Here is a 14,764-nt window from a genome sequence, read left to right on the forward strand (position 1 = left end):
AGGTTATGCTCATACTTTTTCTTATAATTTTCCTCCACTTCTAGCATTTTGGTTCACATCAAAAATATTATCTTTGCTTGTTTTGGTTAGAGTCTAGCCCTGACAACATATGTCACATACGATATTAGGTTAGGTTCATACTTTTTCTTACAATTTTCCTACACTTCTAGCATTTTAAACTTGTAACAATCTCTACTCCATCTTATATAAGCTTGCATTACTCTTGAAACGTCTACATTTTACAAGGATACTCTTGATGGGCAACAGTTGCCAACTCAGACACATCAAACATGAAGAGTTGTCTCACATTACATAACACTAAATCATTGACCATACGAACTTAAACTACATAATTTAACAACCAGTCATTTAAATAAATTGGCAGTTGGCAAGAGTCCTGAGTGCATGTGTAAAGTTCGGATGATGATGCTGTGTATGAATGGGATAAATACCTTCAGAAGAAGAGCTCTTAAATATGTTATCAATAAATATACAGTACAATCCCTGCTATCTGGTATCCAGACAAACGGAATACTCAGAAGAAGAAGAAAATTCAAAGGCTGGTGAATGTGTCAGTAAGTTATAACTGTATGCCAATTTGAATGGACTGCCAAACAGCCGTTTTATTGTATTACGTGAGGCTGGGTGAAGTCGGACAAAGCGAGATGAAGCCATTTCCGGCTAATGAAAATCCTTAGTAAATCCTCTTAACCACCCCTTCTCTCCTCCTGTTTCCCCTACTTGAATTCAGTCATCCTCCACACCCTCCACAAATCACCAGTCTGCTTTTTACCACCAGACAGTAAACAGGCTCTCTTGCTGTTGTGTTGATCTTATAGACGGTATTTCTACACTCCAAACTGCCTAAAGAGCAAACTAAACGTAAGCACGTCATGCTTATCTTGAAACAGAAGCTGGACATATGCAACAGACTTGAAAAAGGCGAACATTATAAAACACTGATGACTGAATATAAAGTAGGAAATTCAATGATTTATGATATCAAGACCCAAGCATCCAAGCTCAATTAATTTTTCATGAAAAACGAAACAAGTAAGTCCATTGAAAAAAGGCATACTCTTCATCGTGTGTGGTTTTGCTTAGGAAGATCTAAGGGAGCACGCATTTCTGGTCCTCTTATACAAGAAAAAGCAAGAGAGTTTCACAGTAAATGAATATAGAAGTCGTGTGATTTCAGTACTGGACAGTTAAATCGTCTCAAAGACAGGCATGGAATTCGTAAACCAGACACCTCGGGAAAGCAAATCACCAAACAGCAAACGCCGATGTGTTTTTCTTCCTAACCGACCGACTCTAACTTGCATCACATTAATTCATCTTAGAATGCATGTGCACAGGCAGTTGGGGGGGGGAAAAAAAAGTTAATAGGAATGAATGCTTACTTTGTTGGAGGAAAAAAAAATAATATGCTGCACTTTGTACATCATTTATTTTATTTTGTGCAAAACAGCTGATTGATGGGTGAGGAGTGGAATGGTGGGGGTCAGGTGGGGAAGAAATACAGTCGAGGCCAGGACCATAAACAATGCTCACGTGGGGGCACAGGTGTCGTGATAATTCTACAGTGCAGTCTTAACATCAGTTCACCAATAAATGTTCGAGATTTTATTTCTTTATTTTTTCATTTTCATAAGTACAGTACATACAACGAATACTTCGGTAGTTAACAGAATGGTGCAAAACAGCTGACTGGTGGGTGAGGGGTGGAATGGTGGCGGTCAGCTGGGGCCGGTACCGTAAACAAAGCTCACGTGGGGGCACAGGTGTCATGATAATTCTATAGTGCAGTCTTAACATAACATCAGTTCACCAATAAATGTTCAAGATTTTATTTATTTTTCCATTTCTATGAGTACAGTACATACACTGAATAATTCAGTAGTTAACAGAATAGAGTTGTGCATTTTGCAGTACTGCTAGGTATTGCATACACGTGCGTTACGACCATGCTCTGTGTTTACGAGGCAATTTTTCAGGTGGAATCTCTTAGTGTGGCCCTTGATGTGAGTGTTGAGTACCTGAATTGTATTTACTGCTGTGAGAATTATAGCCTTTGTACAGACTTGATTTGAATATCAGAAATATGAGAAAAATCTGTAACCGGGAAGGTAAATTCCCCGAGCCTCCCGGTTAACTGGGATTGTACTGTACGTAGATTACCTAATGTACTTACCTCCTTGACGACCAGCTTGCGTCCCTTGAGTTCATAGCGGTGCATTAGTTTGACAGCTTTCGACACCAGGTCAGTGGACTCGAACTCTATGACTGCACAACCTCTGGGTCGGTTGTTCTCATCATTGAACATTTCCACGTACGAAACATCGCCAACTGAAAGGACAATACCTACCTTCACTCATCTCCCTTAACATTACCACTATCAACAATGGCATGGTTGTCAATACTTCATTAATCTAAACTAAACTGCACAGTACAGCACTTTAAATTTTAATCCCAACATTATGCGAAAATGCTGATATACTGCGTTTATATTTGAGGCTGTACTGTATTTATAAATTCTCCTATGTAAGAGCTATATTAGTGGTAGGTGGGGGCACTCACCATCCATTCACTTGATATAGTGCTACTCTTGGGTGACTGCCCTTTCTTCTCTTCTTTCTTTCCTCTCTTCCTCTTCTGTCTTTCTCTCCTTCATTCTTTCCTCTTCCTTCTGTCTACGGGTGACTCTACACTGAGTGACATGCCAAATGGTTTCCAGTACACCAGGGAACCATTTACTACCCTGGGTGGTAACCATATTACCAAATCATGGCACTTGGTAGTTTAGTGGGTAACTAAGGCGTTCCAAACGGATTGAGCCAGTGCAGGTTTATATCCAAGGGATGGTTGAGGTTTATTGCCCACATAATGCCACTCAGGGACAAGTGAGGCTGGTCACTCTCATCTTAAATGTCAGGGCCAACTTACCTAGCCCTGGGCTTCTACGCTCCTCATGGGGCAACACAGGATTAGATAATGATGATTATGATGATGATCAAAAGCTGTATTTACCTAATTCTAGTATAAAGACCCTGTGCTTGGTTCATCTTGTCCTGTCCCATCACCTACTTTTATATAAAGTCTACTTCTGAACATGTGGATGTTCTTTGCTCACATCACCTTCTCCCTGTTCAAAATACCTATTTTTCTATCCAGGAAATTATTTGTATTGCATCGTTTTGTATTGTTTATAAAGGCTCCAACATGCTCGCATGAGTCAGCATTGGTCACCAAACTGCGGCTCTCCACACTGCTTGATCTCTGGCAGCCTCCCTATTCAGTCCCATGTCCCTGAGGTCACATTTTATGACCTCGTCCCGTGTCTTTTTTGGTCGTCTCTTGCAACCGTATCCCCGGCGTTAATACTTCCCACTTTCCACACCTTGTTTGTATTTTTAGTTACTGATAGTTGTTTTCCAGGGAGGGGCACTAACCCTCCACCAACCCACTTACTGTCATGTTGGGAACACGTGTTGGTTGGTTATAAGGTTACCACTCAGCGCTGTCAATGCTTTCCTGGTTTACAGGAAATCATTTGGCCTGCCACTCAATGTAGAGGTCCCCTAAAAACAGAGTAACACTACACTAAGTGGGTGGATGATGGACGCCCCCACCTACCACCAAGGATGAGATGAAGGGATGGAGTGGAGAGGTATACGGGAGAGGTGGGTGTAAACTGGGAACAGGGCAGCGAAACTGCGGGGGACAGGGCGACATGGAGGCGATTTTTAACGGGATTGGAAAGTCTGGTAATGGACGGATGGATGGACTTTCCACACCCAATGGTCATCCTCCATACTCTCCATGTGCCCAAACCACCACAGTCGACCCCTCCTCACCACAACATAAATGCACTCCAGGTCCATCCTTCCTTTCATCTCTTCAATCATAAACCTAATCCCCTCAGGTCACATTCAGATATCTGTTCTTCCTTAATTTCTGTTGAGGCCTTCCTTCTATCATCTTTCATAAAAATGATATTCTCTATTCACATTTTCCAGCTGTCTAACTCTAAACAACAAAATCAAATCTCCTCTCCCTTCTCTTATTCTGGACTGGTAACTTCAGCTGCTCCCATAAATTTGGTATCATCCTTGCAGCCATCCTCTGTCCCTTTTCCAACTTATTAAAATGGGTGTCAGACTGCTTATTTGTACTTTTATCTTCATGTCTTATAGCTACAGAACACTTCAGTCAAATTAGTGATTATTCAAGTGAAAAAATATAAAACAACCTGTGACAAATGTTATAGTGTTGTGAATTGTGCAACCTGATTAGGATCCTTACATATGACCCCTAAAGTACAAGACAACTCCCTGCTTTGAATAGTAAAGATCTATGCCTCAGAGACCACACTGTATATTATTATGCATGGCAGAACAAAACTGACCTTCTTTGCGAAATAGGTCCTTAAGATCTTGCCATTTGTATTCATACGGAATATTGGAGACATAGATGCGAGTGTCCTCAGAGCCTCTCCTCCCACTTCCCCTGCAAGAAAAGTACTTATACAACAAACAATTCTACACCAACACATGCATAGGACACAGATGTATGAAGTCAGGCAGTACGAATACTTCAAAATCAGGAATCATGAACCATATTATCATCATTAGTACATTTACTATCATTCATGTAACTCTGCACTACCCTAATTTTCCATAATTAACCCTTTTGGGTAGAAAATAGGTCCATCCAGTACGTCCACTCTGAAAAGTCACATTTTTGGCCAAAAAATCAAGGTTTGTAAATTTTGAAAAGAAATATAATATTCATACATATAGAACTAATATGCATCAGTCTAATATTAGGGCTCTACTTACCATAAAGGAACCATAATAACAATGAAAAATTGCATAGCAAGCGGTGAATGGTGACATAAAAAAATGAATTTCTGTATACAAGATGACAAAAACACTCCTACTAACCTCAATTCATAAATCTGTGTTACAACTTGTGAAATATATTGTCCACTACATAAGAAATTAGTAAATAACAAGAGAAATACTGCTAACATTCAACAGCTTCCTGCCACATTATTGAGACGTGCTCTAATTGGCAAGCCACGATCATGGCCAGGAGACCCGTAACGATAAAGCCACGATCATGACCAGGAGACCTGAATGGGTAAGATAAACCTTTATTAAGAGGCACTTAACACCAGTGCCTATCATCTCATGCCATATCCAAGTGATCTCTGTGTAGTGTCATGTGTGGTACCATACTGTACATAGCTTTGTTGGCACTCTTTACTGTTATAGTTTATCTTTCAAATGACTAGCAAGACACCTGCCAGTTCTCCATCTATACCAGCCCAGACTCCAAAGAAGAGAAAACAAGTGTATCTTGCCATTAAAACAAACATTATTAAGAGGAATGGGAGTGGTCAGAGGCCATCAGAAAACAGCAGTGCTCTGGGTCTCAATGTGTCTACACTCTACAATAAGAACTATTTTAAAGAATGTCCCAAGGCTAAAGGAAAATGGGAAATCAGTGACTCCTATGAATGCAACAAAATTATCTTGAAGTCAGGGCGATGTTGTGGAAGACACGGAGAACTTTCTTGCTTTGTGAACAATAGACTGCATTCAGCATCATATGCTGCTGTGCTTAACGGTGATCCGAGATAAGCTCTGTCACTGTGAAAGGATGTGTGTGAAAAATAACAACCTTCCAAGACGGCATCTTAGGCTACCGAATCCTTCAATACCAACTGTGGCTGGTTTAACTCATTACGTTATTAAAAAGGCGATGGGTGAGGCAGTAAGTGCAAATGCAGTAGCTACAAATGCATCCTCTGTACAGTTAAGCGAGATAATTAACCCCAACGTGTCACTTGACGTGTACAGCCGTTATGATTTTGGGTGTGGAGCAACACCGGTTGACATGTATAGCCACAAGCATCTTTCCACCACCCTTTGAACTTTAACTTATCCTTACTCATTGATGGGATCACCTGGAGATGTGGGGATACTTTCATTTGAAAGAGGAAAGTGAGTCTTATGTATCTTTAATATTTTCTCTAGCTGTTACAGTCTGGCAGATATTAGGGTTTGAAGAAAGGGTATTTTTTCCAAAATCACGAAATCCCCTGTAGGGAGGAGCATGCAACATCGGAAAACCCCCTGCATGTAGGGGTTAAGAATGGTGGTTACAGTGCAAAGTAAGTTTTTATTAAAGACAAAACTGGGTTGTGTAGGAAACATATGCCCTCCAGAAACTATCTATCTATTGCCAGATGCCTCAATCCCGTTTGGGGTGGCCACAAACAAATCGCCTCCAAGTCGCCCTGTCCCCCGCCATTTCACTGCCCTGCTCCCAACTCACACCCCCCTCTCTCATATACCTCTATACCCCATCCCTCCATCTCATCCTCGGCCTCTCCCTCCCTCTTCCCCCCTCCACTTCACTCACATACACTCTCTTTGTCAGTCTTTCACCCTCCATCCTCTCCACATGGCCAAACCACCTCTGTGTGTTCCTCATAATGTTTCCTATCACATCCACATCAACACCACAACGCTCCTTTATATCCTCATTCGTCAGCCTGTCTCTCCACGTGACTCCACAGGCTCCTCTTAAATAACTCATTTCCACTGCTCTCACTCTTGACTTGTGTCCTTCCAACAATGTCCAAGCTTCACTTCCGTACGTTAGAGTTGGTATCACAATACTGTCATGTAGTAACTTTTTCACTTCCATGCTCACTTCCCTGTTTCTTATCACTGCTTTCAAAGAACCAGCAACCTTTCTTCCCTGCTGTACCCTTTCAAGCACTTCACCCTCCAAACCTCCATCCTTACTCATCACACTACCCAAGTACTTAAATGTACTCACATTTTCCAATTCCTCACCATCCAACCTCGCTGTACATTCACTAACTTCACCTCTCTCAAAGATCATCACTTTACTCTTCCCTACATTCACCTTTAGATTCCGTTTCTTACACACACTCTCAAACTCATCCACCAAGCCTTGCAGCTCCCCTTCGTCTTCACTCAACAACACAGTATCATCTGCAAACAACAGTACAGGGAGTTTCCAAACACTATCCTCTCTCACCAGGGCCACTCCAACATCCACTACCCTACCTTGTACAGTACCTCTTTTATTACCCCATCCATGTACAGATTGAACAACCATGGAGACATGACACATCCCTGTTTCAAACCAACTTTCAAAGAGAAAAATTCACTTAGTTCAACATCCACATGCACTGCAGCCTTCGTACCATCGTACATACTCTTCACAGTATTCAACAACTTCCCATCTACTCCATATATTCTTAACACTTTCCACAATCCTTGTCTATCTACCCTGTCATATCCTTTCTCCAAATCCATGAAAGCTGCATACAACTTCTTTCCCTTCTCTAGAAACTTTTCCACTAAAGATCTAAGAATGAATATCTGATCTACACAACCTCTTCCCTTCCTAAAGCCTCCCTGTTCTTCTCCAACTAATTTCTCTGTTCTTTCTCTAACTCTGTCTGTAAGTATTCTACCATACACTTTTCCTATTATACTAAGAAGACAAATGCCCCTATGATTACCACACACTTCTTTTTCCCCTTTTCCTTTGTACAAGGGAATAATTATACCTGACTTCCAATCCTCCGGGACTCTACCTTCCTCCCAGGCCAACCTGCAAATCTTCCACATCCATTCTACTACTATCTCTCCCCCATGCTTCAGCATTTCACCACACACTCCATCAATTCCTGGGGCTTTCCCAGATTTAACTTTCTTCATTGCTTCCACAACTTCTATCCTACTGATTTCTTCCTGTCTTCTCACCTCCCTCCTTCTCCCAGCCATTCCCCAGCCACTTATACTCGCATTACTTCCATCCTCTACGTTCAACAATTCCTTAAAGTGTTCTCTCCATCTGCTCACTTTTTCTCTCTTCTCCACTAGTAATCTACCATTTTTATCTTTCACCCCCCTGCTAACTTCCTCCAGAAACTACATTCTATAAGAATAACAGTCAGCACCAGGTTTTGATGCGGCAAAAGACTGGCATGTCATTTGAGATGGAATGCTGACGGTGACATAATATTAAAGCTAATGAAGAGAGAACCTGTATTTTTTTCACAGGAAAAATCATCATAGAAATTACCAATATGCCGGGAATCGAACCCGGAACTCTCAGGTGAGAGCCAGGCAGCATACCACTACACCACGACCAGGTAAAAGTTAACTCACGTTGTCACAATCTTGTAACCAACGTCCCTCTGCCCCCACTGTGGGCATCAAGAGGATGAGTTAACCCCCTGGCACTCGGGCAAGTAGATGCTTTTAATCTATCCCAAACACTTACGGCAAGTCAGAATGAAGAGAGAACCTGTATTTTTTCACAGGAAAAATCATCATAGAAATTACCAATATGCCGGGAATCGAACCCGGAACTCTCAGGTGAGAGCCAGGCAGCATACCACTACACCACGACCAGGTAAAAGTTAACTCACGTTGTCACAATCTTGTAACCAACGTCCCTCCGCCCCCACTGTGGGCATCAAGAGGATGAGTTTCTGACTTGCCGTAAGTGTTTGGGATAGATTAAAAGCATCTACTTGCCCGAGTGCCAGGGGGTTAACTCATCCTCTTGATGCCCACAGTGGGGGCGGAGGGACGTTGGTTACAAGATTGTGACAACGTGAGTTAACTTTTACCTGGTCGTGGTGTAGTGGTATGCTGCCTGGCTCTCACCTGAGAGTTCCGGGTTCGATTCCCGGCATATTGGTAATTTCTATGATGATTTTTCCTGTGAAAAAAATACAGGTTCTCTCTTCATTCTGACTTGCCGTAAGTGTTTGGGATAGATTAAAAGCATCTACTTGCCCGAGTGCCAGGGGGTTAACTCATCCTCTTGATGCCCACAGTGGGGGCGGAGGGACGTTGGTTACAAGATTGTGACAACGTGAGTTAACTTTTACCTGGTCGTGGTGTAGTGGTATGCTGCCTGGCTCTCACCTGAGAGTTCCGGGTTCGATTCCCGGCATATTGGTAATTTCTCTGATGATTTTTCCTGTGGAAAAAAATACAGGTTCTCTCTTCATTCTGACTTGCCGTAAGTGTTTGGGATAGATTAAAAGCATCTACTTGCCCGAGTGCCAGGGGGTTAACTCATCCTCTTGATGCCCACAGTGGGGGCGGAGGGACGTTGGTTACAAGATTGTGACAACGTGAGTTAACTTTTACCTGGTCGTGGTGTAGTGGTATGCTGCCTGGCTCTCACCTGAGAGTTCCGGGTTCGATTCCCGGCATATTGGTAATTTCTATGATTAAAGCTAATGTTGATTTACCACAATACACTGAGGTGGTTTGGCCATGTGGAGAGGATGAAGGGTAAAAGACTGACGAAGAGAGTGTATGTGAGTGAGGTGGAGGGGGGGAGAGGGAGGGGGAGGCCAAGGACAAGATGGAGGGATGGGGTGGAGAAGTATATGAGAGAGGGGGGTGTGCATTGGGAGCAGGGCAGTGAAATGGTGGGGGACAGGGCGATGTGGGGGCGATTTGTTTGTGGCCACCCCGAACGGGATTGAGAGTCTGGCAATAGATAGATAGATAAATCCAAGAGCACTTGAAGGCATACCAAAGAACCAGCTGCCTGTTATCTGCCATTACACGAAGTACACATATGAGCACTTGAAGGCATACCAAAGAACCAGTTGCCTGTTACCTGCCATACGAAGTACACATATGAGAAACCCATGTCAAAAGCCAGGCTGACCAGCTGTATGTTCAAATTCAATGTGAAATGCTACTTCTCAAAGTTTGCCAAACAGTACTGTGAAGAAAATAACTTGAGAAGCAAAGTATTATTGTTTGCGGATAATGCACCAAGACACCCGTAAAGCTGTAAACAGAGATGTGATAATACAGAAGTTAAGTTTCTGACTCCTAACACTACTTCACTGATTCAACACATGGACCAGGGAGTAATTGCTGCTTTTAAAGCTGATTCCTAAAACAGACAATAATGATAAACTTTGTGTACAGCATTACAAAAGGGACTTCAATATTAAAAAATGTCAAGACAACATCCAAAATGCCTGGGAAGAAGTCAGCCCCTCTACAATGAAGTCTGTGTAAAAAAAAAAAATTGAGCCTGAGTGTGCATATGGGTTCAAAGGATTTCCTCAAGCATCTGAGTTAATGAAGGAAAGAATGGAGTTGCCTCAGCAAGCTGGCTTTGAAAATATGGATGAAGATGTGGAGTAGCTGCTTGCATCACATAACTAGAGGGGTACTAAGTGGAGCGCATCTCTCCAACAGGGCAATTTAATTTCCAAACCACTCTTCATAATGGGTTAGGTTTTCTCTTTACTCTTTTAAGGTTTCACAAAAAACGTTTTCCGAATCAAGAATTTGTAATACGATCTGGATCTGTCCCAAAAGTTAATCGACTATTCCCTGGGACATGGGCTATCTATCCACCAAATTTGGTCTATATCTCTCACTCAGTTTTTTAATAATCCTGCTAACAAACAAACAAACAAATAGGAATGAAAATATACTCTCTTTGACAAAGAGAATGAAGAACTAAGCAATGAAGAATTAGTGGCATTAAAGCAAGAGAGAGAGAGGCAGAAATAGTGTCTATGAAACCTAAACAGCTGACCCTTAATGTGTTAAGAGGATTTGGATTTGCTAGCTCCTTACAACTAATCCTTATGCATACACTGTTAATCTTTTCTCTCCGCTGGGCTCCTCCGATCACAACCTTATTACCTTAACCTGTCCTATCACTCCGGTACGGCATGTGGACCCTCCAGAGAAACGTCGAATATGGCACTTTGGAGCTACAGACTGGGAGGCCCTCAGGCAGTACTTCTTTGATTTTCCCTGGAATGATTATTGCTTCCATGGGCGGGAGCCATCTGAGTGTGCCTATTGCATTACAGAGGATATTCTCTTGGGCATGAAAGCATACATACCTTTCTCATATCCTTTGACTAATGCAAGAAAGACTTGGTTTAATCGTGCTTGTTCTAATGCTGTCCACAACAAGGAGAGGGCCTATAAAAGGTACCAGAGCCAACCCACCCCTGAATCACATCTTTTTTATGTTTCTGCCCAGAATCGTGCTAAGTCTGTTCTTCGTTCTGCTAAAAATAATTTCATCCAAACTAAATGCTCTCAACTGTCCAACTTGAATTCTTCCAACTCCTTCTGGCACGTTACCAAAAATCTAACAACTTTACCTCATCATCCTTCCCTCCACTTTTCTACTCTGATGGTTCTGTAGCTATTTCTTCTACTGATAAAGCAGATCTCTTTTCTGAAACTTTCTCCTCCAATTCCACCTTAGATGATTCCAGTGCTGTTCCTCCATCACTTCCCCCCCTCAGACTTCCTCATGGCTGACATTGAAATTTCTTCAGCTGATATATTTTCTGCCATCACAGGCCTCAATACTAACAAGGCATATGGGACTGATGCAGTCCCTCCTGTTGTCCTCAAGAACTGTACTTCTGTGCTTACATCCTGCCTAGGCAAACTCTTTCGCTTTTGTCTATCAACTTGTACCTTTCCTTCTTGCTGGAAGTTTGCTCTCATTCAACCAGTCCCAAAGAAGCGTGACCATTCCCAACCCTCTAACTATCGTCCAATTGCTTTAACATCCTGTATCTCTAAAGTTTTCAAGTCAATTCTTAATAGGAAAATTTTAAAGCATCTTTCCTATCACAACCTTCTTTCTGATCATCAATATAGGGTTCCGTCAAGGACGCTCCACTGGTGACCTTCTCACCTACCTTTCAGACTCCTGGTCATCCTCCTTTCGGGACTTTGGCGAAAGCTTTGCCATTGCACTTGACATCTCAAAGGCTTTCGATCGAGTCTGGCATAAATCGTTAATTTCCAACTGCCCTCTTAAGGTTTCTATCTTTCTATTTGTGCCTTCATCTATAGCTTCCTTTCTGGTCATTCAACAGCTGCTGTCATAGATGGCCATCATTCTTCTCCTAGATCTATCAACAGTGGTGTTCCTCAGGGTTCTGTCCTATCATCAACTCTCTTCCTTTTATTCATCAATGACCTTCTAAGCTGTACATCTAACCCTATCCACTCATACGCTGATGACTCCACTCTTCACCTTTCCATTCGGTTCCCGCAACGTCCATCTCAGCAGTTACTTCAACAAACAAGGGATGAGGCTGTGGCATACCTAATGTCTGACTTGGCCCATGTCTCTGACTGGGGTAAAAATAATCTTGTTGTTTTCAATGCATCAAAGACTTAGTTCTTACACCTATCAACCTGACAAAATCTTCCACTGGAATACCCACTAATGTTTAATAATATCCGGCTTAATCCTGCATCCTTGAACATGCTTGGGGTTTCATTCACTCAGGACTTGTCTTGGAAAGATCATATTTTATCTCTTGTAAATCTGCTTCCAAGAGATTAGGTATGCTAGGCTGACTCCGTTCCTTCCTTACCCCTGCACAGTTGTTGACTTTATACACGGGTTTTGTCCGCCAGGGTAGAGTGCGACTCTCATGTGTGGGGAGGCTCCCCACATACAGCTCTTCTCAATAGGGCAGAGTCAATGGCTTTCTGTCTAATTACCTCTCCTCCTCTTACTGGCTCCGTTTAACCTCTGTCTCTTTGCCACACAGTTGGATCTTTATCTATTTTCTATCGTTACTTCAGTGGTCACTGCTCCTCTGAACTGTCTGCTTGCATCCTTCCACCTCTACGATGGGTGCGTAGCACCTGTCTAGCAGCAATCTCTCATCCCTTTCCTGTCTAACTCTCAAATGCAAGAGATAAGCATTACTCCCAGTCCTTCATTTATGCAACAGGTCAAGTCTGGAACTGTCTCCCTCTGCCTGTATTTCCTGCTAGCTGTGATCTCCAGTCTTTCAAACGCAGTGTGTCAGGGCATCTCGAAATGATCAGAGTTTGAATTTGGCTCTCCCTTGTATTTTGTCTTTCTCTTGGAAGGTTCCTTCTTCCTAGCATTAAAAAAAAAAAAAAAAATCCACGCTCCACTGCAAGCCAGAGAATGGGTCTATGAAGCTGGGATTTGCACTGTTAGGTGCGTTTGGACTTCCTCTTCAATATGGCAAGAAAACCAATTTTCGAAACTTCAGAAAATGGCCCCAGCATTGGCCAGGGCTGCACGTAAAATTCCAGACCTACAGCCACAGAGGGGTTTATTAGATTTTAGTATATCATTTAGAAGACAAATAAATATCGTATTTGGAATAAAAAAATAAAAAAAATTGTGGTAGGTGGTGGCGACCATCATTCACTCACTTGATGTAGTGCTGCCTGAGTCTTCCTTAGCCCGTATCATTCTTTTTCTGTGCCTACCCTCCTCTCTTCCTATTTCTCCCATCTTTCCTGTCACTTCTTATTGCTTTTCTTTCCTTTACAGGTGGCTTTACATTGAGTGACAAGCCAAATGGTTTCCTGTAAGTCAAGAAACCATTTACAACGCTGGGTGGTAACCATATAACCAAACCATACGTGCTCCCTACATGTCAGCAAGTGGGTTGGTGGAGGGTTAGTGCCCCTCCCCGTGAAACGGGTAACTCAAGGTCAAGTGGCCACCCCTTACGGGATTGTGGCGTCTGCCAATAGATAGATAGATAGAATAAAATTCTACACAGAGGAGTCATTCTACTGAAGTCCACTAAAGCCTCAATATAATTATTTCTCACTGAACTAAAGGTGGGTGTATACTCACAATAATACACATAATAGTACAATAAATTACTGTACAGTAACCTCTCAAATAATGCGAGGGTTAGGTTCCTGGAGAGGTCGTGTTAGTTAAAAAAGTGTTATATAAACATAATTTTCCCATAAGAAACAATGGTAATATTGGGGGTTATGTTCCTGGACTCTGGGAAAGTCTACCCATTTGGGGAGTTATGCTACTCTAAACTTAAAAGCAACAATATTAATTTGAAAGAAAATCCACGTAAAAAACAAAAACTGTATATCTGGGGAGAAATAAACAACATTTGAGCCCTAGTTGGGCCGAAGCATTGTTTACTTCTCCCCAAATACATGCTGTATTCTTTTTTTACGTGGATTTTCTTTCAATTCTGCTTCATTCACAGCATTGTGAAAGTTCCTCAACATTATTAATGCATTAGTAGGTCATAAAAACACTACAGTATAAGCAACATTTTCATTACAGTAAGTAGGTCACAAACAATAACAACACACAGCCTCACTTCATCTATGCATCACTTGTTGTCTGCTGCTGTTCCTCCTCACCCTGCTCCCCCACCTCCCGCCGCTCCCCACCCTAAATTTGTTGTACCTCCTCGCTCTGCTGTCCTTCCTCTTCCTCTTCCTCTGACTCCCATGCTACTGGTGATGAAGAGAACACCCTAAAGTTTTTGTCTTCTTCATAAAGAACTGCTCTATCTTGGTCTGAGTGGTTTTCTTCTTTCTGTTCTGCAGCTTCAACTTGTAACGATTTAGATCTGCCATCACTTTTCTGGCCAAATTTTGTCCGAAAATGAGCCAAATTGCTCAGAATGGGGCCAAACTTCATTTTCAAAAAAAAAAAAAAAAAAAGAAAAAAAAAAAGCATAAACTGCCAAATTTGGTCTATCAGCTCGGGACTGTCCAAGGCACGCACGGCTAATTTGAAACCATCACGTACGTGTAAAGTCGCATTAAATCGAGAAACCCTTGTTAGTTAAACATATCTCCTTAACCCTTACACCGCGGCCATGTTTCCCAATGTTTTGCGTCTCCCGCGGGGTTATTCGGGC

At 42.2% G+C, this 14,764-nt stretch overlaps 1 protein-coding gene across 3 annotated transcripts in view; it reads right to left on the bottom strand.

The window, feature by feature from the left end:
• Positions 1-14,764, bottom strand: part of rump (heterogeneous nuclear ribonucleoprotein rumpelstiltskin) — a 155,540-nt gene that overhangs the window by 113,027 nt on the left and 27,749 nt on the right. For all 3 annotated transcript variants that reach the window (XR_013896845.1, XM_080270153.1, XM_080270152.1), the window contains exons 3-4: positions 4,409-4,509; positions 2,195-2,349 (exon numbers count right to left, since the gene is read on the bottom strand). Coding sequence is in view for 2 of the 3 variants with exons in the window: in XM_080270153.1 (XP_080126279.1) it covers positions 2,195-2,349; positions 4,409-4,509 (256 nt within the window). In the remaining variant the exon portion in view is untranslated. The remainder of the gene's footprint in view (positions 1-2,194; positions 2,350-4,408; positions 4,510-14,764) is intronic.

Source organism: Coenobita brevimanus, chromosome 39, assembly GCF_032717465.1.
Source record: "Coenobita brevimanus isolate Jiangsu-jjx chromosome 39, ASM3271746v2, whole genome shotgun sequence".
NCBI lineage: Eukaryota > Metazoa > Arthropoda > Malacostraca > Decapoda > Coenobitidae > Coenobita > Coenobita brevimanus.